The sequence below is a fragment of the Acanthaster planci genome, linkage group LG15 (genome assembly GCF_054643075.1).
Source record: "Acanthaster planci isolate LZ-2023a linkage group LG15, COTS_SCS, whole genome shotgun sequence".
NCBI classification, from domain to species: domain Eukaryota; kingdom Metazoa; phylum Echinodermata; class Asteroidea; order Valvatida; family Acanthasteridae; genus Acanthaster; species Acanthaster planci.
Genome location: NC_141791.1, coordinates 471,909 through 498,246, shown reverse-complemented (window position 1 = coordinate 498,246; position 26,338 = coordinate 471,909). Strand labels below are relative to the sequence as shown.

The 26,338-nt window shown below is 37.8% G+C and overlaps 2 protein-coding genes across 3 annotated transcripts in view; both read right to left on the bottom strand.

Moving 5' to 3' along the window:
• Positions 1 to 7,673: 7,673 nt before the first annotated feature.
• Positions 7,674 to 18,167, bottom strand: LOC147796542 (chloride intracellular channel protein 5-like). 2 transcript variants are annotated; one of them, XM_087146899.1, is made up of 6 exons: positions 17,763 to 18,167; positions 16,061 to 16,217; positions 14,099 to 14,261; positions 13,638 to 13,827; positions 12,718 to 12,907; positions 7,674 to 11,916 (listed from the first exon to the last, which is right to left on the bottom strand). In XM_087146899.1, the coding sequence occupies exons 1-5, from the start codon at positions 18,012 to 18,014 to the stop codon at positions 12,725 to 12,727; spliced, it is 945 nt and encodes a 314-aa protein (XP_087003025.1). In that variant the 5' UTR covers positions 18,015 to 18,167; the 3' UTR covers positions 7,674 to 11,916; positions 12,718 to 12,724. The 2 variants fall into 2 exon arrangements, with proteins under 2 accessions (XP_087003025.1, XP_087003024.1); XM_087146898.1 differs by having other exon boundaries at positions 7,674 to 12,907.
• A 961-nt stretch (positions 18,168 to 19,128) lies between these two features.
• The window catches only part of LOC147796541 (uncharacterized), a 14,338-nt gene continuing 7,128 nt past the window's right edge, over positions 19,129 to 26,338 (bottom strand). Inside the window, exons 3-8 of the mRNA XM_087146900.1 lie at positions 23,680 to 23,903; positions 23,087 to 23,183; positions 22,644 to 22,935; positions 22,141 to 22,255; positions 21,375 to 21,619; positions 19,129 to 21,127 (exon numbers count right to left, since the gene is read on the bottom strand). Of these exons, the coding sequence (XP_087003026.1) occupies positions 20,928 to 21,127; positions 21,375 to 21,619; positions 22,141 to 22,255; positions 22,644 to 22,935; positions 23,087 to 23,183; positions 23,680 to 23,903 (1,173 nt within the window). The 3' untranslated portion in view covers positions 19,129 to 20,927. The remainder of the gene's footprint in view (positions 21,128 to 21,374; positions 21,620 to 22,140; positions 22,256 to 22,643; positions 22,936 to 23,086; positions 23,184 to 23,679; positions 23,904 to 26,338) is intronic.

The window sequence follows — 26,338 nt, the reverse complement described above, 5'->3', positions numbered from 1 at the left end:
TTCTTTGCTGTTGCATTAAGTCATTTCTTTGCATTAAATTATATTCAGGAATTGCAATTGCTTTTCTGTCGTGAAGGCTAACCCCTTGATGTTTTAATCAATTTGGGTCAAAAAATTCCGAGTGCTGAATTTGCTTCAAACTGGCATAAAAAGATACCTGCAACTCCTTGGAACACATTCTGAGTCGTCTACAAGCATTTTGGAGAGGTTTGAAGAAAATTCAAAATTTGGTCCAAATTTTATAAAAATGCAAGGCTAACCCCTTGCCATTTTTGTCAATTTGGGTCAAAAAATTCTGAGTTCTGAATTTGCTTCAATCTTGCATAAAAGACGCTTCTTTCTCCCGGGAACACATTCTGAGTCATCTACAAGCATTTTGGAAAGGTTTCAAGAAATTCAAAATTTGGTCAAAATTTTATAAAAATGCAAGGCTAATTAACCCCTTGCTGTTTTTATCAATTTGGGTCAAAAATTCCGAGTTCTGAATTTGCTTCAATCTTGCATAAAAGACGCTTCTTTCTCCCGGGAACACATTCTGAGTCATCTACAAGCATTTTGGAGAGGTTTCAAGAAATTCAAAATTTGGTCAAAATTTTATAAAAATGCAAGGCTAACCCCTTGCTGTTTTTATCAATTTCGGTCAAAAAATTTGAAATTCTGAATTTGCTTCAATCTTGCATAAAAGACGCTTCTTTCTCCCGGGAACACATTCTGAGTCATCTACAAGCATTTTGGAGAGGTTTGAAGAAAATTCAAAATTTGGTCAAATTTTTATAAAAATGCAAGGTTAACCCCTTGCTGTTTTTATCAATTTTGGTCAAAAAATTCTGAGTTCTGAATTTGCTTGAAACTTGCATAAAAGACGCTTCTTTCTCCCGGGAACACATTCTGAGTCATCTACAAGCATTTTGGAGAGGTTTCAAGAAATTCAAAATTTGGTCAAAATTTTATAAAAATGCAAGGCTAACCCCTTGCTGTTTTTATCAATTTCGGTCAAAAAATTTGAAATTCTGAATTTGCTTCAATCTTACATAAAAGACGCTTCTTTCCCTTGGAACACATTCTGAGTCATCTACAAGCATTTTGGAGAGGTTTGAAGAAAATTCAAAATTTGGTCAAAATTTTATAAAAATGCAAGGCTAACCCCTTGCTGTTTTTATCAATTTTGGTCAAAAAATTCTGAGTTCTGAATTTGCTTCAATCTTGCATAAAAGACGCTTCTTTCTCCCGGGAACACATTCTGAGTCATCTACAAGCATTTTGGAGAGGTTTGAAGAAAATTCAAAATTTGGTCAAATTTTTATAAAAATGCAAGGCTAACCCCTTGCTGTTTTTATCAATTTGGGTCAAAAAATTCTGAGTTCTGAATTTGCTTCAATCTTGCATAAAAGACGCTTCTTTCTCCCGGGAACACATTCTGAGTCATCTACAAGCATTTTGGAGAGGTTTGAAGAAAATTCAAAATTTGGTCCAAATTTTATAAAAATGCAAGGCTAACCCCTTGCTGTTTTTATCAATTTGGGTCAAAAAATTCCGAGTTCTGAATTTGCTTCAATCTTGCATAAAAGACGCTTCTTTCTCCCGGGAACACATTCTGAGTCATCTACAAGCATTTTGGAGAGGTTTCAAGAAATTCAAAATTTGGTCAAAATTTTATAAAAATGCAAGGCTAGCCCCTTGCTGTTTTTTATCAATTTCGGTCAAAAAATTTGAAATTCTGAATTTGCTTCAATCTTGCATAAAAGACGCTTCTTTCTCCCGGGAACACATTCTGAGTCATCTACAAGCATTTTGGAGAGGTTTGAAGAAAATTCAAAATTTGGTCAAAATTTTATAAAAATGCAAGGCTAACCCCTTGCTGTTTTTATAAATTTTGGTCAAAAAATTCTGAGTTCTGAATTTGCTTCAATCTTGCATAAAAGACGCTTCTTTCTCCCGGGAACACATTCTGAGTCATCTACAAGCATTTTGGAGAGGTTTGAAGAAAATTCAAAATTTGGTCCAAATTTTATAAAAAGGCAAGGCTAACCCCTTGCTGTTTTTATCAATTTGGGTCAAAAAATTCCGAGTTCTGAATTTGCTTGAAACTTGCATAAAAGATGCTTCTTTCTCCCGGGAACACATTCTGAGTCATCTACAAGCATTTTGGAGAGGTTTCAAGAAATTCAAAATTTGGTCAAAATTTTATAAAAATGCAAGGCTAACCCCTTGCTGCTTTTATCAATTTGGGTCAAAAAATTTGAAATTCTGAATTTGCTTCAATCTTGCATAAAAGACGCTTCTTTCTCCTTGGAACACATTCTGAGTCATCTACAAGCATTTTGGAGAGGTTTGAAGAAAAGTCAAAATTTGGTCAAAATTTTATAAAAATGCAAGGCTAACCCCTTGCTGTTTTTATCAATTTCGGTCAAAAAATTCCGAGTTCTGAATTTGCTTGAAACTTGCATAAAAGACGCTTCTTTCTCCCGGGAACACATTCTGAGTCATCTACAAGCATTTTGGAGAGGTTTGAAGAAAATTCAAAATTTGGTCAAATTTTTATAAAAATGCAAGGCTAACCCCTTGTTGTTTTTATCAATTTGGGTCAAAAAATTCTGAGTGCTGAATTTGCTTCAATCTGGCATAAAATGATACCTGCAACTCCCTGGAACACATTCTGAGTCATCTACAAGCATTTTGGAGAGGTTTGAAGAAAATTCAAAATTTGGTCCAAATTTTATAAAAATGCAAGGCTAACCCCTTGCTGTTTTTATCAATTTCGGTCAAAAAATTTGGAGTTCTGAATTTACTTGAAACTTGCATAAAAGACGCTTCTTTCTCCTTGGAACACATTCTGAGTCATCTACAAGCATTTTGGAGAGGTTTGAAGAAAATTCAAAATTTGGTCAAAATTTTATAAAAATGCAAGGCTAACCCTTTGCTGTTTTTATCAATTTGGGTCAAAAATTCTGAGTGCTGAATTTGCTTCAATCTTGCATAAAAGACGCTTCTTTCTCCCGGGAACACATTCTGAGTCATCTACAAGCATTTTGGAGAGGTTTGAAGAAAAGTCAAAATTTGGTCAAAATTTTATAAAAATGCAAGGCTAACCCCTTGCTGTTTTTATCAATTTGGGTCAAAAAATTCTGAGTTCTGAATTTGCTTCAATCTTGCATAAAAGACGCTTCTTTCTCCCGGGAACACATTCTGAGTCATCTACAAGCATTTTGGAGAGGTTTGAAGAAAATTCAAAATTTGGTCCAAATTTTATAAAAATGCAAGGCTAACCCCTTGCTGTTTTTATCAATTTGGGTCAAAAAATTCCGAGTTCTGAATTTGCTTCAATCTTGCATAAAAGACGCTTCTTTCTCCCGGGAACACATTCTGAGTCATCTACAAGCATTTTGGAGAGGTTTCAAGAAATTCAAAATTTGGTCAAAATTTTATAAAAATGCAAGGCTAACCCCTTGCTGTTTTTTATCAATTTCGGTCAAAAAATTTGAAATTCTGAATTTGCTTCAATCTTGCATAAAAGACGCTTCTTTCTCCTTGGAACACATTCTGAGTCATCTACAAGCATTTTGGAGAGGTTTGAAGAAAATTCAAAATTTGGTCAAAATTTTATAAAAATGCAAGGCTAACCCCTTGCTGTTTTTATCAATTTTGGTCAAAAAATTCTGAGTTCTGAATTTGCTTCAATCTTGCATAAAAGACGCTTCTTTCTCCCGGGAACACATTCTGAGTCATCTACAAGCATTTTGGAGAGGTTTGAAGAAAATTCAAAATTTGGTCCAAATTTTATAAAAATGCAAGGCTAACCCCTTGCTGTTTTTATCAATTTCGGTCAAAAAATTTGGAGTTCTGAATTTACTTGAAACTTGCATAAAAGACGCTTCTTTCTCCTTGGAACACATTCTGAGTCATCTACAAGCATTTTGGAGAGGTTTGAAGAAAATTCAAAATTTGGTCCAAATTTTATAAAAATGCAAGGCTAACCCCTTGCTGTTTTTATCAATTTGGGTCAAAAATTCCGAGTTCTGAATTTGCTTCAATCTTGCATAAAAGACGCTTCTTTCTCCCGGGAACACATTCTGAGTCATCTACAAGCATTTTGGAGAGGTTTGAAGAAAAGTCAAAATTTGGTCAAAATTTTATAAAAATGCAAGGCTAACCCCTTGCTGTTTTTATCAATTTGGGTCAAAAAATTCCGAGTTCTGAATTTGCTTGAAACTTGCATAAAAGACGCTTCTTTCTCCCGGGAACACATTCTGAGTCATCTACAAGCATTTTGGAGAGGTTTCAAGAAATTCAAAATTTGGTCAAAATTTTATAAAAATGCAAGGCTAACCCCTTGCTGTTTTTATCAATTTGGGTCAAAAAATTTGAAATTCTGAATTTGCTTCAATCTTGCATAAAAGACGCTTCTTTCTCCTTGGAACACATTCTGAGTCATCTACAAGCATTTTGGAGAGGTTTGAAGGAAAGTCAAAATTTGGTCAAAATTTTATAAAAATGCAAGGCTAACCCCTTGCTGTTTTTATCAATTTCGGTCAAAAAATTCCGAGTTCTGAATTTGCTTGAAACTTGCATAAAAGACGCTTCTTTCTCCCGGGAACACATTCTGAGTCATCTACAAGCATTTTGGAGAGGTTTGAAGAAAATTCAAAATTTGGTCAAATTTTTATAAAAATGCAAGGCTAACCCCTTGTTGTTTTTATCAATTTGGGTCAAAAAATTCTGAGTGCTGAATTTGCTTCAATCTGGCATAAAATGATACCTGCAACTCCCGGGAACACATTCTGAGTCATCTACAAGCATTTTGGAGAGGTTTGAAGAAAATTCAAAATTTGGTCCAAATTTTATAAAAATGCAAGGCTAACCCCTTGCTGTTTTTATCAATTTCGGTCAAAAAATTTGGAGTTCTGAATTTACTTGAAACTTGCATAAAAGACGCTTCTTTCTCCTTGGAACACATTCTGAGTCATCTACAAGCATTTTGGAGAGGTTTGAAGAAAATTCAAAATTTGGTCAAAATTTTATAAAAATGCAAGGCTAACCCTTTGCTGTTTTTATCAATTTGGGTCAAAAATTCTGAGTGCTGAATTTGCTTCAATCTTGCATAAAAGACGCTTCTTTCTCCCGGGAACACATTCTGAGTCATCTACAAGCATTTTGGAGAGGTTTGAAGAAAAGTCAAAATTTGGTCAAAATTTTATAAAAATGCAAGGCTAACCCCTTGCTGTTTTTATCAATTTCGGTCAAAAAATTCCGAGTTCTGAATTTGCTTGAAACTTGCATAAAAGACGCTTCTTTCTCCCGGGAACACATTCTGAGTCATCTACAAGCATTTTGGAGAGGTTTCAAGAAATTCAAAATTTGGTCAAAATTTTATAAAAATGCAAGGCTAACCCTTTGCTGTTTTTATCAATTTCGGTCAAAAAATTTGAAATTCTGAATTTGCTTCAATCTTACATAAAAGACGCTTCTTTCCCTTGGAACACATTCTGAGTCATCTACAAGCATTTTGGAGAGGTTTGAAGAAAAGTCAAAATTTGGTCAAAATTTTATAAAAATGCAAGGCTAACCCCTTGCTGTTTTTATCAATTTCGGTCAAAAAATTCCGAGTTCTGAATTTGCTTGAAACTTGCATAAAAGATGCTTCTTTCTCCCGGGAATACATTCTGAGTCATCTACAAGCATTTTGGAGAGGTTTCAAGAAATTCAAAATTTGGTCAAAATTTTATAAAAATGCAAGGCTAACCCCTTGCTGTTTTTATCAATTTCGGTCAAAAAATTTGAAATTCTGAATTTGCTTCAATCTTGCATAAAAGACGCTTCTTTCTCCCGGGAACACATTCTGAGTCATCTACAAGCATTTTGGAGAGGTTTGAAGAAAATTCAAAATTTGGTCAAAATTTTATAAAAATGCAAGGCTAACCCCTTGCTGTTTTTATCAATTTTGGTCAAAAAATTCCGAGTTCTGAATTTGCTTCAACTTGCATAAAAGACGCTTCTTTCTCCCGGGAACACATTCTGAGTCATCTACAAGCATTTTGGAGAGGTTTGAAGAAAAGTCAAAATTTGGTCCAAATTTTATAAAAATGCAAGGCTAACCCCTTGCTGTTTTTATCAATTTGAGTCAAAAAATTCAGAGTTCTGAATTTGCTTGAAACTTGCATAAAAGACGCTTCTTTCTCCCGGGAACACATTCTGAGTCATCTACAAGCATTTTGGAGAGGTTTGAAGAAAATTCAAAATTTGGTCAAATTTTTATAAAAATGCAAGGCTAACCCCTTGTTGTTTTTATCAATTTGGGTCAAAAAATTCTGAGCGCTGAATTTGCTTCAATCTTGCATAAAATGATACCTGCAACTCCCTGGAACACATTCTGAGTCATTTGGAGAGGTTTGAAGAAAATTCAAAATTTGGTCAAATTTTTATAAAAATGCAAGGCTGACCCCTTGTTGTTTTTATCAATTTGGGTCGAAAAATTCTGAGTGCTGAATTTGCTTCAATCTTGCATAAAATGATACCTGCAACTCCCTGGAACACATTCTGAGTCATCTACAAGCATTTTGGAGAAGTTTGAAGAAAATTCAAAATTTGGTCAAAATTTTATAAAAATGCAAGGCTAACCCCTTGCTGTTTGCATAATTTTGGATACAAAAATTTCGAGTAATGAATTTGCTTGAAACTTGCTTTACTCTCCAACTATATGGGCACAATTGCATTAACATGTTTGTTAGACCTTGGAATGCATTCTGAGCCATCTAAAAGCAGTTTCAGGGATTTGACTTCGAAAACTGAAAATTAATTTCTAGTATCATTTTATACCCAGCTCGTCTTGTACAAAAGAGGAAACCTCACTCAAAATGAATGTGTATATTATTGATTTAACATGACCCTTTATAAATATCTTTTCTGGATTTTGCAGGACGAGGCATCATTTCACACATTTTTGAAATTCTATGCAATAAACCAATACAAATGATACACAAATCACCTTCGTGGTTGGTAAAGACTATTATGTTCAAGAATATTTCATGAAAATTCATTCTGGTGAATGATAACCAATCCTTGGATTCACACTGTATGACCAATTCGGTATAATCCGCAGATTGCAAGCAGCGCATGACCCAGCTAGTCTCTCCAGAATTCTGCAAGTGTAATTGTCAATAACATACATGTACATGTACAACACGTACATAACTTGATTACACCTGCCTGCCTGTGTTCATTACTATGAAATACTATAGTCATCAGATTCCTTGGAAAGCAAACCATGTCATAAAACTGACAAACCATCTTGCTAGTTTTTGCAGTTTTCTGATACTCCTACGGACCAATGACAAATTTTAATTCAATGCAAAGTGCAGAGGCACCCTGAACGCTTCCCCATAAATGTTGACTGATTTTCCTCTTTAAACACTGAGTACACAAGCAAATGATTACTAGCAAGAGGAACTATACAGCTTAACGTCAGGATAGAAAATGCAATCAGTGTTTGTCCAGGGAACTGTATCTTTGGTTATGTTTATTTAGAGAACTTACTGTATTGTTTCTTTCGTATGAACAGTCAACAGTAGCACTGCTTCCTTATTTTGGTACAAGTGTTTAAAAGAGGTAACCTACCTCATGGAAATAAATGAATGTTTCAAAAGACACTAATCACAAAAAAATCACAAGTACAGTGGTTTGTAGGAAATTAATTGACCAATTTGTCAGTGTTATTTCTTGACTACATACATTACAGTGCAGGCCAATAACAAAATGTGTTTATTTAAAACTTTCTGATCATCAGCACAGCGATAACGAGGACAAAAACAAATAGGGTGGGTTGTAATTTGTAGAACAAATCAAAAGTAGCTGAAACACAAAATTACATGTCCTTGCGTACTTTGCTGTGTTACACTAGGCTCTGCCTAAAACAACTCAAATGAATCAAAAACGAGAGAAGTTGAGAGAAAATTGAAATCACAAAAAAAGCAAATGAAATGCTGCTGAGGGTAGTCATGGTGTCCACTAGAAGAAGCCGGTTAACTACAGGGAAGTCATGTTTGCAAAATATGAACAGGATTCATTAAATGTTCAATCTGGCTTACCAATAGGAAAATGTGCTGGAAAAAGAAAAAAACTCAACAGAAAATGCACTTGGACAGGGCTGTAGATATAATCCATTATCTGATAAAAACTAACAATTCAACAAAAGTATGTCATGTGCAGGGCCCTTCTTCAAGGCTGATATTCATTTAGGTACAATGGCCTTCCAACCCAGCAACACCATTCTCACCATGAAGTTTCCATTACAAACCGCCCACACATTGTGTCAAGCTACACACAGAACTTGTGAAAGCCAAAGACAGAGAAAATATATATTGTAAAGTTACTTTGGACATCAAATCAAAAACGAAAAATGGTATAAAGCGAATAATTTGGAAGATCCTTTTTAGGAACTACTTTTAAGAAAACCTTTTGAGTTTTTATACAAGCTGAAAGTTAATTGTTTTTACCTTCATGGTCATCTGTCAGAAGTGAAATAATTTCAACAATTCAAAAGGAAAAATGGTTAGGTCACAAGACCGTAAAATACTTGCCATATTTTTCCAAGTTGAAGCTTGAAATGATTCCGTGCATGGGTGCAACACCGGAAGTAACCAATTAACCTAGGCATCATATTACTGTATCATGCATTACACTACAGATGTATTTTCAATGCCTAAAATTTTATTACACATTTAATAAATTTACCATCTATCAAATAAAGTTGGTTTTCATATGAAGTGTTCAACGAAACTTGTTCCCTTGTAAAACACAACTGGACTACTTCCTTGTTGAAAGTACAATTCTAGGTTCATTTGTCGCTGAAGAGAAAGGCTTTCTTATTAGTAAATGCGCGTAGTCAGCTCAGGATGAATGGCAGTTTTTATATTTAACCCTCTATACTTAAAGGTCAGACTCTCTGTTGAAAAATGCAATCAATTAAGTATGCATTTGCACCTTCATTCATACCACAAAACACAATGCACTTGCTGCACTGGACCATACACATACATGGATATAAAGAATAAATCATACAGTGGGGAGAACTGGACAGGTCGTTAGTTCAAAATAGAGGCTGTATTTTACTGTGAAGGTTTCACTGTGCGTGAAAAATGGAGAGGCGATGAAGAAACTACAAACAAATGTGCTATAAGAATTAAATATCAAGAAAAACAAATTCCCCAAATGGCACATAATTTGACTCTGGCCAGACTGGCAAATTGCAATGGAACAAGACTAAGATGGCCAGGAGACTGGTTTGCTTTCATACATGTACATGTATGCCAGCAAAATACCTTGGAAAACCAGTTCCAGAAGAAAAGTCAGTATTTCCACTCAAAGCAAAAAGGAAGTTAGGGGAAAAGCGAGGAGTATTTGTGTATCTGAGGGCACACCCATGAACAAGTACATGTCTCTATATGACCTAGTATCAACTTTGTCAGGTGACTTTAGAAGACTGGTTAGTAGTTACCCTCTTATCTTTTCTGGCCACGCACGGCAGCTTCCAATATCCATCAAGATCAGACAATCAGTAAATCATTGGTACACTCTTTGCACCTCAAAACCACATTCCAGTGTCTGTATCAAGGAAGTGTACATGTACATTGTACCTATCTCCGTCAATATTGCATAAACCATTTGTTGGATTTTAGTTAGATTAATAATTTTATGTTTGGCATGCATTTTATTAAAAAAAAATCCTTTTTTGATTAGAATACTCAGCATAATTTTAATAGACAAAGCTTTTGCCATACTAAACTAACTATATGTACTTTTCTGATGTCAAAATTACTGACGAATACTAATTACCCCTTGCTAGATTAATTGGACGTAAAGTAATAATTGACAAAATCTAAGGCAGCAACAGAAGCTAAAAATCACACCAAACAAACAAAAAAATGTACATGTGCCAAAGCTTTATGCCTCACTGTGAAATCTGTGCAAAGCCATCTCAAAGTGAGAAAGGCACAATTAAAGAATGAAGTCACTGGTGACTGACTTGTAGTTTTCACCAAAAATATTGGGGATCTTTATACTTGAAACCTCAATCTGTAGATTAGGTACATGTAGATTACATGTACAGACTGAATGTGTATAGCTTGGTAGGTCATTTTTGCTTGTTTTTCTCTTGGACAGCTCTAGCAACTCATCTGTATCCTTGTCTGTATCTGTGATAGAAGCTGGTTAATATTTTTCCCACTAAAGCTTGAAGTGTTCAAAAATTGGTTAATATGAAAGTTTATTTGAGAGTGGACATAAGGTCCTACTCGGCCTAAGACATATCTCGCGATATGTCAAACGTTGTAAGCTATTGGTGAATAGCCTCCCATTTTTTCCTTCTAAAAATATCCTCCTAACCGCTATGAGATGTTTCGTATAAACTTTAATCCGTCTGAACGGGCTAATTCAGGTTTTCCATTGCCTGACAACATCCTGTCTCATTTTTTGCCGAGATGGACAAAATCTGAATGGTCTTATCCATATACAGTCGTCTTTCTCATAATGGCATACTACTATAGACGGTATAAATCTCCACCATTCTGCACCAATAGCTTACAACGTTTGACATATCACGAGATATATTTTAGGCTGAGTAGGACCTTATGTCCACTCTCAAATAAACTCATCTGTATCTGTGATAGAAGCTGGTTAATATTTTACCCACTAAAACTGTTCAGAAACTGGCGACTATGAAAGTATTGATACAAAATATGTCTTTGTGGGTCAGTTAGTAGAAACAAAGATTGAAGACCTATGCACACAGCACATCTGTGTTACTCAAAAGCATCGTATGTAGTAGTAGGGTCCAATACTCTAACGACACCTGATCCTAGCGACTTGTCCCAAAGCAGATAAGCCAATATCCCTACGGCTTCTCACCTAGTTCCTATCCTACATGCCTATAATTACTTGCAACTTGCAATGTCAAGTAACACGCTCAGGTGTTTGAGACACTGAATCAAAGTCCTCCACTAAAGTCAAAGCCAAAACATGTACGTACAAAATGTCACGAAAAAAAAGCACCAATGGTGAATGAATGCACTAAGAACTTGCAGATCAAACAAACTAATAAGTAGACTGGGCAAGTCAAGTGAAAAGAAAGTGCGTACACAGTGGATATTTCCCCCTTTTTTAGGTGTACAATTTGTATACGTGCATTTTGGTCCAACGAATTGCAGTATGCTGCTCAAATTACAACAGCAAAAATCAATGAAAAATTAGAAATTGTTTGGTCAGAAACAAAACGGTAGGACACCAGACCTTTTGAAAGGAAGAGGATTTTGATGGTTTTCATGAAGGTAAACCTTTGAGCTGTTATTTATTTGGATTTTAAATTACCTCCCTTAAATTTGACATTGTTTTAAGAAAGTAAGCTTCAAACAAATTGGATAATAAACACTGATTATTTCAGGGACAAATCTGGTACAATTTCAAGTTGGAAAAGAGAGAAAGATGGGACAGTGTGATTTTTTGACAATTTAGAAGGATTCACTTTTAACCAAGTACCACAGATTTTAAATTGAATTTAGTCTTCAATAAGTTTACTTTTTAAATGTAGTTAACCACCAACACTGAGGTTGTAGTTCATGGGAGGTAAAATAACAGACCTAAACCAAAAAAAAAACTTTTTTTAATGACAGGCCTTGAATTCAAACAAAATCAATACAATGTTTCTTTGTAATAAAATTTGAAAATTTTAAAAGGTAATTTACAATGTACATCATCATCCCACTGACAAAAAAATACACAGAGAATGCAACCAGCTCTTTAAAAATCAGGACCAGGGGAAACACCTTAATTGAGGAGTCACATGATTCAATTCATCGGCATTCAGTCGGCATTCAATTTACAGAGATGTGTGTGGAAATGCGCACTCCTCCCAAGTCTCTCAGCATTCTGGTGTACAAGAAATTGTACAGAAATACACAGATTCAAAAATGCACTCGCCTCCAAGGACATGGTACGCTTTCTGATATGCATTTGCCCATCATGTTACGTCACGTGAAAAACCTCTATCTGTAGTTGTCCTTACTAGAATGAGACAGCTTCACAAGACCATGTCTCAAAACCTCTTCCATATCAGCAAAATGTGACACATTTCTTCACTAAAACAATGTCTTCTTTTTGATGTAGGAAAGTTGTATTGGGGCAAGCCACAAAAAAAACCACAAAATGTTTTTCTAACAGATGAAACTTTGTTCCTGAACATTGTGACGATTTTCTGGTGACTTTACTCCTCTTCCACGAAAATTAGCCCACATCGTGTCCATATTTTCTACGAGCATCCTGAATCCTACAGAATCTAAGTCTCTTTATGTTCCTGCTTGAACAACCAAATCCAAACCAATTTTGCCCAATGCTGGTTATCACTGAATCAACCCAAGTTATTAATGCAGCCAAAATGAATTTACAGTTGCCATACAAATCCAGTTTCAACCAAATACAAAATTAACTACTTTGGAGGATCAAAATCTTCAATGAATTCATAGAATGCTTAAACCATTAGATTCTAATCTCAAGTGAGGTATTTTCCCCTTGAGCTTCAAGAATTTTCATTAACTTTTGTACCAGCAATCCAAACTCAATAACATCCCCATAGTTCAACAGGTGCACTTTGAAAACTTTCTTTCTGATTTTGGATGGAGCTGGTTACAGATAATTTACTTGGACAGAAGACGAGAAGGGAGAAGGGCTTGCCTGGAATTTATTTGAGTCTGTAGCCTCCCTTGATTTTCAGGTACATGCGATCCAAACCCCTCGTCTTAAACCAACCGTACTCCAAGTCAGCGTCTGAATACTTGGTCTCTTGATAGACTGGTTCCTGTTTCCAGTTCTCTAGATACTCCTTCAATCGGCCGTATTTATCTTCATCTGGGATTTCATAACCCTGCAGAGACAGACAGACAACATTTGTTTAAAGCAAAGTTTTCAACCCTAACAGTTTTCCGTAAAATTTGGCTTGCAGTAGTCAGTACTATAAAATACTAAGTAATAGTCTGAGCCTGAAGGACCTAGCGCTACAGATTACTACTTCTGGCTAGGTTACTTCCATTGAACTCGTACAGAGAAAAATAAAGTCATGCATTCATAGTGCAACAGCACTGTATGGTTCATTGTCTTATCTACTGAATTTATTGGTTTCAGAGAATAATAAGGTCATGTCCTCTTACAAGCGACAGTACTGAATACTACATTTTACAACTAAGCAGAACTTAGAAGTACTTTGTAGTATTCGGGCTGTTAGGGTTAGTAGCATTTAAGCGATCATAAGAAAGAGGACTTTGCTTCAAGAACAAGTGAGAAAATAGTGCAACTGAAAGGAAAAATAAATAAAGCAATCCTTTTCTTTCTAAAACACACGGAGAGGTTTATCCAAAAAATAAATACTTCCAGGAGAATGTTTACACAATTGGCCAACCTACACATGGATGTTACTCATTGTGAGCTTTTCAGTCCAACATAAACAAAACTGGGTAACCTCAAACTTTGTGAAGGAAATAAAACTGATGATACTAAAACCTGAAACTAAGAATCCAAATTTTTACAAGCTGATTTTTTTTCAAAGTTGCCTGTGTGGCATTAAGCTGTAATCCTTCCACTGACTGGACATGATTTACCTTGAACATTTTGCCAGCCACTACAACATGGTGAAGTTTGGGTAGAATACGAAGGTCAGGTTGCGTTAGCTTGTCTCCGTCTAAGAATCTATGACCACTCTCCTTCAGTGCTTTGTTCAACTTTTCCAATTCTCTGTCCAGGGCATTCTTCATCTCTGCCTCTCTGTTGGGATTGGTGTTTTTCAAGTACCTGCAGGAAAATAGAAAACACAGGCATCACTGAAATGAATGCAAAACAAATCAATGCATTTAGAAGGTAACAGCTGCAGGCACAACCGGAAACTACGCTGTCAGATATTGACTCAAAGATTCTCTAGGACAACATTCCAGATTGGAATCTCTTGAAATAAGTATGACAAGTATATTACTTGAATACTGGATGAATTTTTAATTGTGAATTATCTGACAATCTCTTGCTCCAAGCACCACACCACCAATTGCTGACAACAGTCTATACTCACCCTGTAAACTTCCTGTAGAGATCAATTCCAACTTGTGTCAAACTTGTCTTCTTCGGTATGAGGCAAGGTTCCTTGAAGACCTGTTCCAGGTAGTCTACAATGGTTTGTACGTCGGAGATAACTCGATCTCCAACAGGGTCCACAAGACAAGGAAGTTTGTTTACTGTAGAGGTGGGAAGAAATAGCTCTCAAGCTTTATGGAAGATACAATACCATGAATGCAATTGACTACGGTTTAGCTTTGGTGATAGTTGCTTACAACGTTCAGACAAAACCAACGACAAAAAATCTCCACTTTCCTTGACCCTCAAAATTACTAGCCAAGAAACTCATTGCAGAAAAATGGTCTATGGATAATTAAGGCAATTAAATTAAGAAATTTAACCCACTTTTTGTTTCAGGTACACCTATCTTTACAATACAACCAACAAGTCAGAATACATGTGTAGCTGAATAACTTGTATCTTATCCGTAAGTGATCCAGAGATAAAGACAAGACAAAAGTTGTTTGGGATCAAAAATAGAGGAAATCAACTTCAAGGACTGTCTCTCTACTCCATTAATGTTTATTCTGAATAAACCCCAGCCCTGCTAAACCTGTGATATCATCTCTAGCTAGCCCTAACCATTCTCAGTCCTTCAAAGCTATGTACCTTTGGAGGATTTTGGGGGATTGAGGTTGCATGTAGTGTGAAAATATTGGAAGATTTTGGAGGATTGAGGTTGAATGGCCCACCAGATTGTGGATGATTTTGGAGGATTGATATGTACTGGTTGCTGAATAGAGTTGCTGGGTTGTACATGTCACGTTGGTACATTCTCTTGTATGTTACATAGTGTGCATTTGCCATATACAGTACGGCACAAGTACACGTATTGAATATTGGAGGATTTTGGAGGATTGAGGATGCATGCAATATTTGGGTAGCAAAACAGGAGGATTTTGAGGGTATATCCGAGCCAAAAGGGCCTAGGCGGTCAGGGCTAGCTTGTGAATGCTGTTCCATATTTGAACCAAATAAACAAACAGAGAGCTTGTTTTGGTTTTGAAGACTAGCTGTAAATGTTGCTTTCAGGAGCCAGTGCACTCAGTGTTGGAATCTGGCACAGTTCTACTAGCTCAATATTTGCAAAGGGTTAGGGTTAAGCAAACAATTAAGGGGTTGAATTAAGCTAGAATAAGCACAGACTTGGTTTAAAGTCCATGGTGTGTTCATGTACAATTGAAACCATACAAGATTACTTCACACTTCAATATGTTCAACAGAAAATGAACCATTTTAAGCTGGGCTTATTTCACAAGGAACAACCCCTAGAACATTTTTGGATTATTTTTGGCTAAAAAGGTTTAAAAAAAAAAAAAGGATGAGGTATCTAACCAAAGTTTACGGGTATGCTGAAATGTCTTAAGATTCAAGGGAGTCATTCAAACAATATTTGTACATGTTCTATTGTGTAGTTTCATCACTATTCACTTTAAACTTCCACAGCTTTGCCTCAGAGTAGTTTTTGCAACGTGCACACTAGAGTAGAGTCTGGGTACTATACATTCTTAGCCACTGCTTTTGCCATGCAAAATTCTTGTGGGTTAAACACTCCTCTGAAATAAGTTGGAATGAAAGAAAGGATGTTTTAAGTGTTTCTAAAATACTCCCACGATGCCATCTTTGCTGAATTTTGAGGGTAAGCACTGGCAGAAGCATGACGTGCATACACGTACATGTATGTGGACACACATGAACATCTCCACGTACATGTCCACGTATCTGACACATGACAGCAATGATCATTGTTTGTCCATAATACCTGATATCATGATGTCACAACAAAACAATAAGAAATTAATACAAGATGGCAGAGCAGCAGGCCCACACATGAAATGGTCCACAGGTGTATCTACATGTACATGTGTGTACGTATATGGAGTTTCAGATAACATCAGTCAACAATTACGCTACCCACCAGCTAGTTTATCAAACTCCTGCGACTTTTTGATGTTGATGTTTTCTGTGATAACCTGAAACCTTGCCATTTCGTTCACTTCGCTCTTGAGTGACAAGGTCATGTAGATCTGTTGGCAATGAACATCATCTCCCAGACATTTTAGATCGGATCCAGCCTGAAAGAAATGAAGGAATTAACACTCTTGGCATCCATCATTCAGGGAAAAAACTAAAGGGAAAAACACCCTCGACCCGTTTTTCACTTTAACCATAGTCATCTCTTTTGGTGATGGTGTATGTTCCAACTTGACTATATATTTCAATGATATTAATATTTCGACTGAACTTAATGCATACAGGTATGTATTTGGGTCAATTGTTTTACACTCTTGCCATCTTTTCAAATTCCTTTGGTTGTTTATGCAAAGTTTTGCTCTGACATATATTCTCAGTGTAGTCTAAGTGTTACGGAAACTGCAAGCTTACCTGGGTTGGATTTGAACCCATGACTTCCTACTTACTAGTGTTAATGTCTTAACCAAGTTAACCACTCAACCAATGAGCTCATCAGTAAATATGTCAACACAAACTGCCAAGAAGAAGTCCTACATTCACTAACACTACCTTTCCAGATTTAAAAATAGAATATTCTACTCAAGTTTGACACCCACTATTTATGTGTGCTGTATCTTTTAGGCCTATCATTGTTTACATTCGTGTTACTTAAAAACAAGAAATTTTTTGTCTAAATGAAAAAAATCGAAGTTGGCTGGCAACAACATGCTATGTCTTAGTGGTCTGGAATCAGGAATTTCTGGAGCAGTAAATCAAGATGCACAGACGTTGAGGCAAGTCCAAAAGCTGGTGATGATGGTAGAATTAGGTAATAGGCGAGGGTGGAAAAGGCAAAGAGAGAGATGGAAGTGGAACAAACATGTTTCGGCTTCTAAAGACCCCTTCTTTTCTTTTTAAAAAATATCTCCCACCAACCCCAACCATTCACCACACCAACCAGGCGTCAAATAAGTCCAATATCACAACTGACATAACTGGTAATAAGTGGAATATTGTGAGGACTGTCTGTCTCCGGGTTCCTAAAACAACCTGTAGCGATCAGCCCGCTACATGGTTACCAGACTCAGATTTTTTGGATTCATTGAAACAATTCTCCATCCAGGTCAAGGAACCAGACGACATTCGCTTATTTGTCGTTCACAGCTCTCTTTGGGGTGGTCATGTCCGCTGCTGTTTTTACCCAAAGATTTCTCTCAAAAACCAAAAGCCCTGTTCTGTTTTCTTTCTGATAAGAAAGACGACATCATGAACAACTTGTTTAGATAAGTTATTTCGGAAAAGCAGAATTTGCTCCCTTATAATAGGAACAGGGTGCTAAAGGTAATGAACCCCATTGGAACAGGGTGTTGAGGAAATTTAAATGAACCCCGAAAACAAGGCTTCCGGAGCGAGGGGCACAAGTAAAAGAGCCAAATCTTTCCTCTCCGAGCTCTGTGTGGTCTGAAATTTAAGAAAATAATTTGGGGGGGGGGAAGGTCAGGTGATAATAAATTGCGAAATTTACATGTATTTTTAAGGGCCCTCTGCATCTGTCCGGAAATTGGACAACAAAACAGCCTAGAGTTATGCCATTGAATGCCATCAAAGAAATTGAAATTATGCAAGCCCATACCTCGCAGGCCAAAAAGAGAAAACTGGCTGCTTACCCACACATATAATCTGATCTGGTCTTCGGGTTTTAAGACTTTAACTACTTTAACTTCCTCCGTGGGTGGCGCTTCTTCAGGCTCGGCAGGCTCTGCCGAATCGTCCCCGCCAGCTCCTGCGTCCGCCTGGTCCGTCTCGGACAGCCCCGAAGTCGCGTTTTCATCGTTCATATCCGGCGAGGTGGGCGCCTCCATGTCCTCTTCGGCCACCTCATTAATGCCCTGCTCGTCGTAATTACTGTCTTCTGCCATTCCGGGGTGTATTTCCCGAACACGAGTTGAAATGAGTTTCAGGTTTTCGTTACCAGTGCAAAATTCCACTCAGTAATGGCGGCTCTTCCACGGCGTAGGCGCATACGGTGTTTGCACCCACACATTGTACTGGACTGATATCATGCTGATAGAATGCAGACCTCGCCCAGGCCAAAAAAAAAGAGCACCGTGGGTTCGTTCATTTTATACCAGTGACCAGACTGAGCTTTAATAGAGTAAAATCAATTTTTGTCTGTGTCGTTTTGAAAATTCATATCCTACTAACCATGTAACTAATGTTATATTATTGTAAAAAATAATAAAAGTTTATCTTTTTGATATTTATTATTATTTTTTTTTACGAATGACGTGTGCCAACCCACTATAGTAAATGGTATAGCCACAAGTCAGCCTCCCGCGCCTGAATCGGTAGCCGATAGTCTCTCTCGAGCCGCACATTGTGTCTGCTACCGTGATTTGAACATCAGGTTTTGGCGGTACACTCATCAGTTAGATTTAATTAAATTACTTGAACATGTAATTTTACCAGTTGAACATGAACTAATTTTTAAAAAAAATAACGAAGCGACATCATCGGAAATGTTTGTAAAATTGCTTAGCAACGGTGGACGTGGCTGACAATGGAGTGGGCGTGCCTGATGCCTGTAGTGCACTCAATCCACTTGCATTGTGCTTAGTCCTAGTGCAGCTAATTTAGCGTCCTAGGTACTTTTTCCAATGTGGTTTATGCTGATATGTATCTTTCGAGAATGAATCAAAGTATCAACTAAAATTTCAGCCGCGATTTCTGCATATCTGTCTAATTTAATCAACACTTTATTGTGGTAACTAATACCTGTAAGCCAATCTGGATCACTAGTCAACTGAGCTGTTATTTCCGATGCGGTAGCATCGGACGGCTCAAAATTGCAATTCGGTACAAAATGGAAGCAGATGTAAGCGGCCTAGCGTTATCCTAATATTGGCCTGTTGTTCAATGGAACAAAATAATGCTTTTAAAGGCCAACCAAAGTACTGATTTATTTGCTAGGGTTAAGGGCGGGCCACGCCTCCCCAGTCCAAAAGCATCTCTCCAACATGTGTACACATCTCGCAAAGTGTACAATACATATTGTTTATTTGAAATGACACCCCCAAATATATAAGTTTACATCTGACGCCGTTTGTTTGGGTGCTCAGTTAATTATATTATATTACCAAAACATTTTTTAAAGTACCGTTAAACTTTAGCATGCTTATTCTTCAAATGCGTTGGAAATACTTAAAATGAATTCATTAAATAAGATTATTACCATTTAACATCGATAAAAAACCTTTCTGAAAATCTGATTTACAGAACGTCAACTAGCAAGCAACTTTCTCATCAATGTTATTTTAAAAGCAGCAGCAAGCTTTTTCTAAATAAACACACTGACAGCACTTTCTATATAAATTAATGAATCATGATTTTTTTAAATTTACAAATTTAAATCACATATGTAAATTAATCGATGAGAATATTACAGTTGGAGGTCCAAATACTCTTTGCCTTCCTTACTTGAACCTTTCACAAAAATGTGACACGGCAGTTTTCTTGTGACCGTTGGAACAGAATTTTCATCGTCTGTTAAACAACCAAGGCTTTTTGGACGAGAAATTCAAACCTTTCTTTGAGAGAATATAATTTTGCAGTAATCCTCACTTACTAGAGAAACGCATTTCTAAGTTGTTTGCCATATCAAAGAACCAGTGATTTTTCAAATCGGTTCACTCGATGATTTTTATGACTATTCATAAATACCTCAGTGTCCCTATTCAACAACACGCAACGTGGCCGTGTTTGAACATTTTGATAATGCCCACCGAGATTTGATAATGAATGCTGATAATACCTGAGACGAAAGTTGTGTCCATTCTCCAGAAGGAACCGGTCTTATAAACGCACGTTAAAGACAGGCCAAGAACCAAGCACATTATCATTTTAGTACTAAATACTAACACCTCTCGTTGCATGTACTAAATTCCAAAGAAGAATATTCCCTCAAATCGAACGTTTTAGGTGTGTTCGCGCGGTTACTCCTGTTAACACTAGTAAGATGCGTGCGCATTACACTCAGTTAAGGAGTATACCCCCCTCTAGCGAGAGTATACTCTCATTGACCCTCGGGTCGTACTTCAGCCGTTCGAGCGCTCAGGTGTATATTCGTCCTAACACGAGTAGCTCGCTCGAACGCACCCTTTGAGTTGCTAGGCTACAAACGTTTGAAGGAAAACATCGGTAAAAAGATTTAATTTCTGAGCTTTGCGTCATTAATCGAAATTGCATGAATCAGCCAGTTCGTTGTCCGCTCCGAGCAGGGACAAAAGAGGGAATATGGAAGGGCTGCGCAGCACCGTGATCAGAATATCGACAAGAATATAAGATTGAATTTAATCTTATATTCTTGTCGATATATTGATCTCCATTATATCCGGTTCGTAAGTGTGACGTCACTTCAGTTTAAACCACGCCCACTGCACACATGCACTGCACATAGAGTTACATGCACTGATTGCCGTTTACGTGGAACCATGGAACCGGAAGTTAACGCGATCGTCCAATGGGAGCCTGCAAATCGTGGCGCGTCTGCCTTTGTGACGAAATCACTTACGAACCGGATAGACTGGATAGCACATCGCGCATTGTTTGTGCACAAAATGCGCGGCTGAACAATGGTGGTGCTTCAGGAGGGTAAGGTGATGCTGTATGCTGTGCATTTCTGGTCAACATTCCTTTTTCTCATGGGATGATGGCTGAGCCCTCGACCCACTCCCGAAAACAAGCCAAAAATAAAGAGAAAATGTAAGAATACAATTTTCGCTGTTGGAACACCGAACTGGCTCATTGGTTGCAATGCGACGACGATCTTCCATTTAGTTCTTGACGATGTTGTGTTCAGGACCAAACGGGAAGTGGCTGATGTTTTCTCCCCCTGACTCTGTCAGCACCAAGATGTTGTGTTCACGGTATCCACCTGCACCTGGCTGGCCCTCTGGTATAGTGATCATCGGTTCCATAGAAACCACCATGTTTGGTTCTAGAACGGTCTCTATGTCTTCTCGAAACTCCAAAGCTACCAAAGAAAGATCAGTCAGAAAACTTGCTTCAAGTAGCGAAAAATACATCCCGAGCTTACATAAGATTTTATGTCGATGCACCGAATTACACAACCGGTTGCTTCAGCTCCGCCCCTCCCCCGAAACGACCATTTTTCAAGGTCATCTGAGTGTGGGTTGGTCAGTTTTATCTCTTACAGCCATCTAAGGTTATATTTAAACCTTTTGTCATTGTGAGTTGGTTCCTCTTAACTTTAAGTTTACCTGCTTCCCTGCCATAGTAATGACACAGGGTTCCAAACGAATGGCCATAACCAAAGGTACGATACTTCAGCAGGTCGTGCTTCTTGAAAATCTCATTCAACTCTCGCGCGATGTCTTTACATTTGACCCCTGGTTTGATGAGTTCCATTCCCCGGCGATGTACCTCACAGTTAACCTCCCATAAACGAATGTTCTCATCGGTGGCATGGTCAATAAACAGGGTTCGTTCAAGGGCCGTGTAGTAACTGAGCGCAGAAAAAAAGTAGTTGTTGTTGGGCAGATCCTGAACGTCGAGTGATGACAACTCTACTCATCATCGGAATGACTTGGCGCGTTTTTAACAAACACTTTGTTACAAGATGTAAATGCATGTACCTGTAAATGGTTTGTTTTTGTCAGTAATTTGCTCAATTTGGCGAACGATGGTGGAAATTTAAAAACGCAAAGCCGGTGGAAAAATGGTTACTTTCTGTGTGTGTTCTGTTGTAAACAACGAACAATGTCCTTTGCCAAGTAACGTGTCGAATGTTGTACCAGAAAATTTACTATTAATTTCTACATTTTTTGTGCTTTTGCATACTGTGTTGTTTAGTTTACTTTTTTATTTTTTTGGCATGACAGCTCTTATGACATTTGCAAATGTTCCTTTGTAGAATTTCTAAAGTAATTTTTTACCTGCAAAAATTAATAAACGCAAAACAAAAATGTTATGTCGGAATACAGATTCAGGCAGAAATGGATTACCAAGATCCCCTGCGTGGCTCACCCTGCAATCATTGGGAAGCAATTCAGACTGACGATATCTCCGCTTTTGAATGGTCTTGTGGTGACGGAATTATGAGCTCCATCGGTGTTAACACCTCCTTGAATCCAAGACCAAGCTGGTGGAATGGGAAAACACGTCTTAACAAAACCCTGATAATGTTCAAATGTGTCTTGTTTTTACCTCCTTGGGTCTCCAAGTTGGGAAGCCTATTTATTTATCCCCATCTCATCACTTGACTAAATCTAATATACCGAGTGTAGCATCAACTGTCACGCTTAACACTATTCAAAACACTTTTACACTCGTCCGTAGCAAAAGGTTATCTGTCAATTATGATGTTGAATGCATAAGTCGCGATGATCATTTATTTTTACTAACTTTACGAAACATGTTTATTTTCATGGTAGCTATGAGCATATCAACGAAGCGTTAAGCACGTGTCGCACGATCAACATTACGTGGTTGACGTCGTGTGAATAGATTACATTATGATTGTAACTTACTGTCTCGTATCTCATGATGTGGAAAGGTCTTTGCAATCTCTCTCACCATAGCCTCTGTTGACGCCAGTGCTACCTCGTGCTCAGGGACCCCGTCGGCCATAGCTGCGCGCGCAGCCTCGCCACCAAGATCTGCTACGCGAGCGCCCTCTCTGATGAGCGCAATCTCTTCGCGTGATTTGATCATGCGCATATACATGCTAGGCTCTGCAATATCCACTAACTGGGCGCCTGGAACAGCGACTTGTAACTTCTTGTAGCTGTCAACGGGAATGTGATCTAACTCACATCCAACCTGACAGAGAAAAAAAAATGAAAGCAGCAAAGCAATTTAAAGCTCGGAGTGACTTTCCTTGGAAATTTCATGCACTTCCGTCACTATAATGAAGAAACCCTTTTTACCCAAACAGTTACTGTAACCGAAAATTGCCGTTTGTCTTTGTCACCTTTCCTTTGACGTGCTCCATCTCTTGCTTAACGGCCTTCCAAAAGTTGTCTCTTTGCCAATCTGTAAAGACAACTGTTTCTCCCACGTGATTCCTCCTACAAGAAAACCAATTCGACAAGAAAGGCTGAATTTCTTTTTATCTCACTGAATCCTGACGTTCGGCCTCCTGAAGTGTATTGGTAACAGAAATGCGCCTTGTCTTTTTGTAAGGAGCTTAAATTGCCTATTTAGAACCAAAGAGAGACAATTTTCATCTTCATCCTGCATACCTCAAATTAGTAACAGTTACATTATGAGAAGACACCAAACATACACTCTGTACTACTGCAAGATACTGCAGTTACCCCAACATAACAGAAGTGGTGATGCTTTAATGAAGCTGGATCAAAACTTGACAGCAAAAGTTATTTCAAAAACTTCAAATATCATACGGTTGGATGTCAGTGGTGGAAGCAGCGCCTGGCTGTCTTGACTGCGGGCTTACGGTTCATCAACATGAAATGATCTGTAGCCACAAGCAAGTGACCTCTCGTAAGCGCACGTGTACAGACTACTGTGGTCGAGACTTTTGGAAATCTGCCAAAGCACTACCTGTCCGGCTGTCCGTAGTCAATTAGAGCTGATATGATAGCCACTTTTTCAGGGGTGACAACGAGGCCATACGGTCGGCCAAAGGAAAGATAGAGGAAATCTGAGTAGTAGTTGATGCAGTGATACGAGGTGAATAGGGCGCCACCTATCGAGTTCTTGTCCATATAGTTACGGAGCTTGCTCAGTCTCCCCTCCATTTCTGCCTTGGAGAATGTTGGTTTCATCTGGTGGAGGATTTAATCATTACAGGTGATAAATAATTGTACAAATCATTTTCGGTAACGAAGTTCCTTATTATTGCTTTATTTTTCTTAATTCAACTAGGGTTAAACCTTATCAGTTGCTGTTCTCCCTCCAAAGACCCTAAGGGAAGAAGACAATGAAGAAATGTTACAGATGGGCGGAAAGGTGCAAATAAATTCTCAGCGAAAAACCCACGGAATCAGGTCCCGGCCGAGAAACGAATCTGCATGTAAGACATTAGTGCCACAACCAGCGTGTGAACCAACTCACGCGCTTACTTCATTCATTTGCAGTACACCAATGATTTCTTTTTACAATACAAACCATGCATATGCCGCACTTTTCTGTCTCAGCCTCATTATTTTGTGCTTCTGTCACTATTTCATAGATTCATGAGCAAAACCAGGAAGAAAACATCATTGTTACACTGATCTGAGCACTCAAACTCAAACACATAAAATTGGCATAAGAATTGGCCAATACATAGAATTATTTACATTATTTCAATTAACAAAACAACAGGCTTGCACTAGCGAGATTAGAAAAGGCCATGCCAAGCAAAACCAAATTAATAAAGCAGCCATGCAAAAAAAAACCATTGAAGTGACATTGTACAGACACACAACTCGGCCAAACAAAGGAAAACATTAATACTAGACATTAACTTTAACGTGGGTTCCCGGTATAAAGAAGCAGAACCGTTGATCAGTAAACGTCTGAAGCAGTGAAGAAAATTTACGAGCGATCAACTCTGGACTGGCCCAAAATTATAATGGTAGACTCGGGATCTGAATTTAAAGGCGAGTTTAAAAAGTTAATGACAAAAAATAAAGTAGAAATTCAAGTGGGCGAGCTGGGTGTACATAGATCGCAGGGGATCGTGGAAAGGTTTAACCGTACATTGGCCGAGCGTTTATTTGGTCATCAATACGCGCAAGAAATGTTAAACGTGGGTGAGCGAAACGTAGAATGGGTAGAACGTTTGCCCCAGGTCGTGAAATCGTTAAACGAGGAAAAACGCGTTTAATTGATGCCGTTCCTGCCGAGACCGTCAAATTAGACCAATTAAGGGAAACAAATACCTAGTGCATCTGTTAAAAGCGCGTCGCGTGAATTACCTCCAAGCGTGGTCGTTCGGTATTTATATTACCCGGGCGAGCAAGAGGGCGGCACCATCAGAAGGGCGACAGATCCTGTCTGGTCAGTAGACGTTTATCAAGCGGAGAAGCGCACCAGTCAATTTAAACGAGTCCGGGGTAAAAGGGTAAAGACGGGTCCCACTTTATATTATTTATTAAACGGGCCAAATAGGAGTTTCGTCAAAGAGGAACTGCAAATCGTACCCGAAGATACCGAATTACCGCCCGAGTCTTAACTGCGCAAAAAAACTGACCTCGATTTATGGTGCCCGTAAGCCAACGTATCAACCCCGTTTGATAATATATAGCGCTTTGTGTCTAACGGTGAGAAGCTCAACTTATTTTGCGACACAGTGAATACCTGATGTTTATCTGATTTAAATAGCTGCTGTTTATTGAAATGCTGCTTCTGTTCAAATAAGCAACTTTTATACATATCTTGCGATATGTTTCTTTGAGTTACTACTTTTGTCACGCCTTTCACCTTCTTTAAATTTTGATCAGTAGTTAAGATCGAATACAAATTCGTCTTTCATTTTCCCAATGACTTTTTTATTTTTGATGCTGTAAAGTTGATGATCGGGCGGGTAATTGCTAAAGTCAAACAATTTAAGCTTTTTACTCAAATAGCCGTTTAAATCGTCGGTTTGAATCTGAACTAACAGAGAATCAGTGTCCGTGTACAAGAGACAGACATTTGAACCAAAATTTGATTTTAGTTCGTTGTAATAGAAATCGTACATTAAAGTTTTGGATAGGTCGAGCACGCTTACTCCGCAACAGATCGGCTTATTTAGCTTGGTCTTTACGCGATACATTTCCTTAAATGAAAGATCGTACTCTTTGAACGGCACGGTTGATTTGTAATTCGGTGTAAAAGTTAATTTTTTGTACTTATTTGCGTCCTGTAAGTCCCTCAATAAATGACCGTCCATACGATATCTAACATTCTCCATAGTCTTGCCAAAAACAGCATTATTCATCAATCTGAAGAAATCCTTCTCAAAATCGGATTTGGCCAATTTGCGCAATTCGGTGTTTTTGTCGATATAGCTTTTCATCCAAGGCAATTGTTTAAACGACATGACGCGGTGTGCCTCTTTTAATTCTAATACTAGTTCTAAATATTTCTGTAAAGTTCGGTAGTGAACCACGTATTTTTGTTTAGTGCTTAATGTGACCACGAGTTTGTCTACCGAGGTTATTTTTTCTCCGTTGCTAATTAAATTTTGTTGGTAGCTTGAAAACCATTCATTAGGCACTACTAAATTTTCAGG

What these genes read in the sequence shown, in the direction of transcription:
- LOC147796542 (XM_087146898.1), bottom strand. Translation starts at nt 18,014, where the DNA reads ATGGCAGAAGACAGTAATTACGACGAGCAGGGCATTAATGAGGTGGCC. An exon ending in GGAGTTTGATAAACTAGCTG is followed by an intron (nt 14,262 to 16,060) that starts GTGGGTAGCGTA and finishes CCACCTCTACAG; the next exon opens with TAAACAAACTTCCTTGTCTT. An exon ending in TGGCTGGCAAAATGTTCAAG is followed by an intron (nt 12,908 to 13,637) that starts GTAAATCATGTC and finishes CTGTCTCTGCAG; the next exon opens with GGTTATGAAATCCCAGATGA.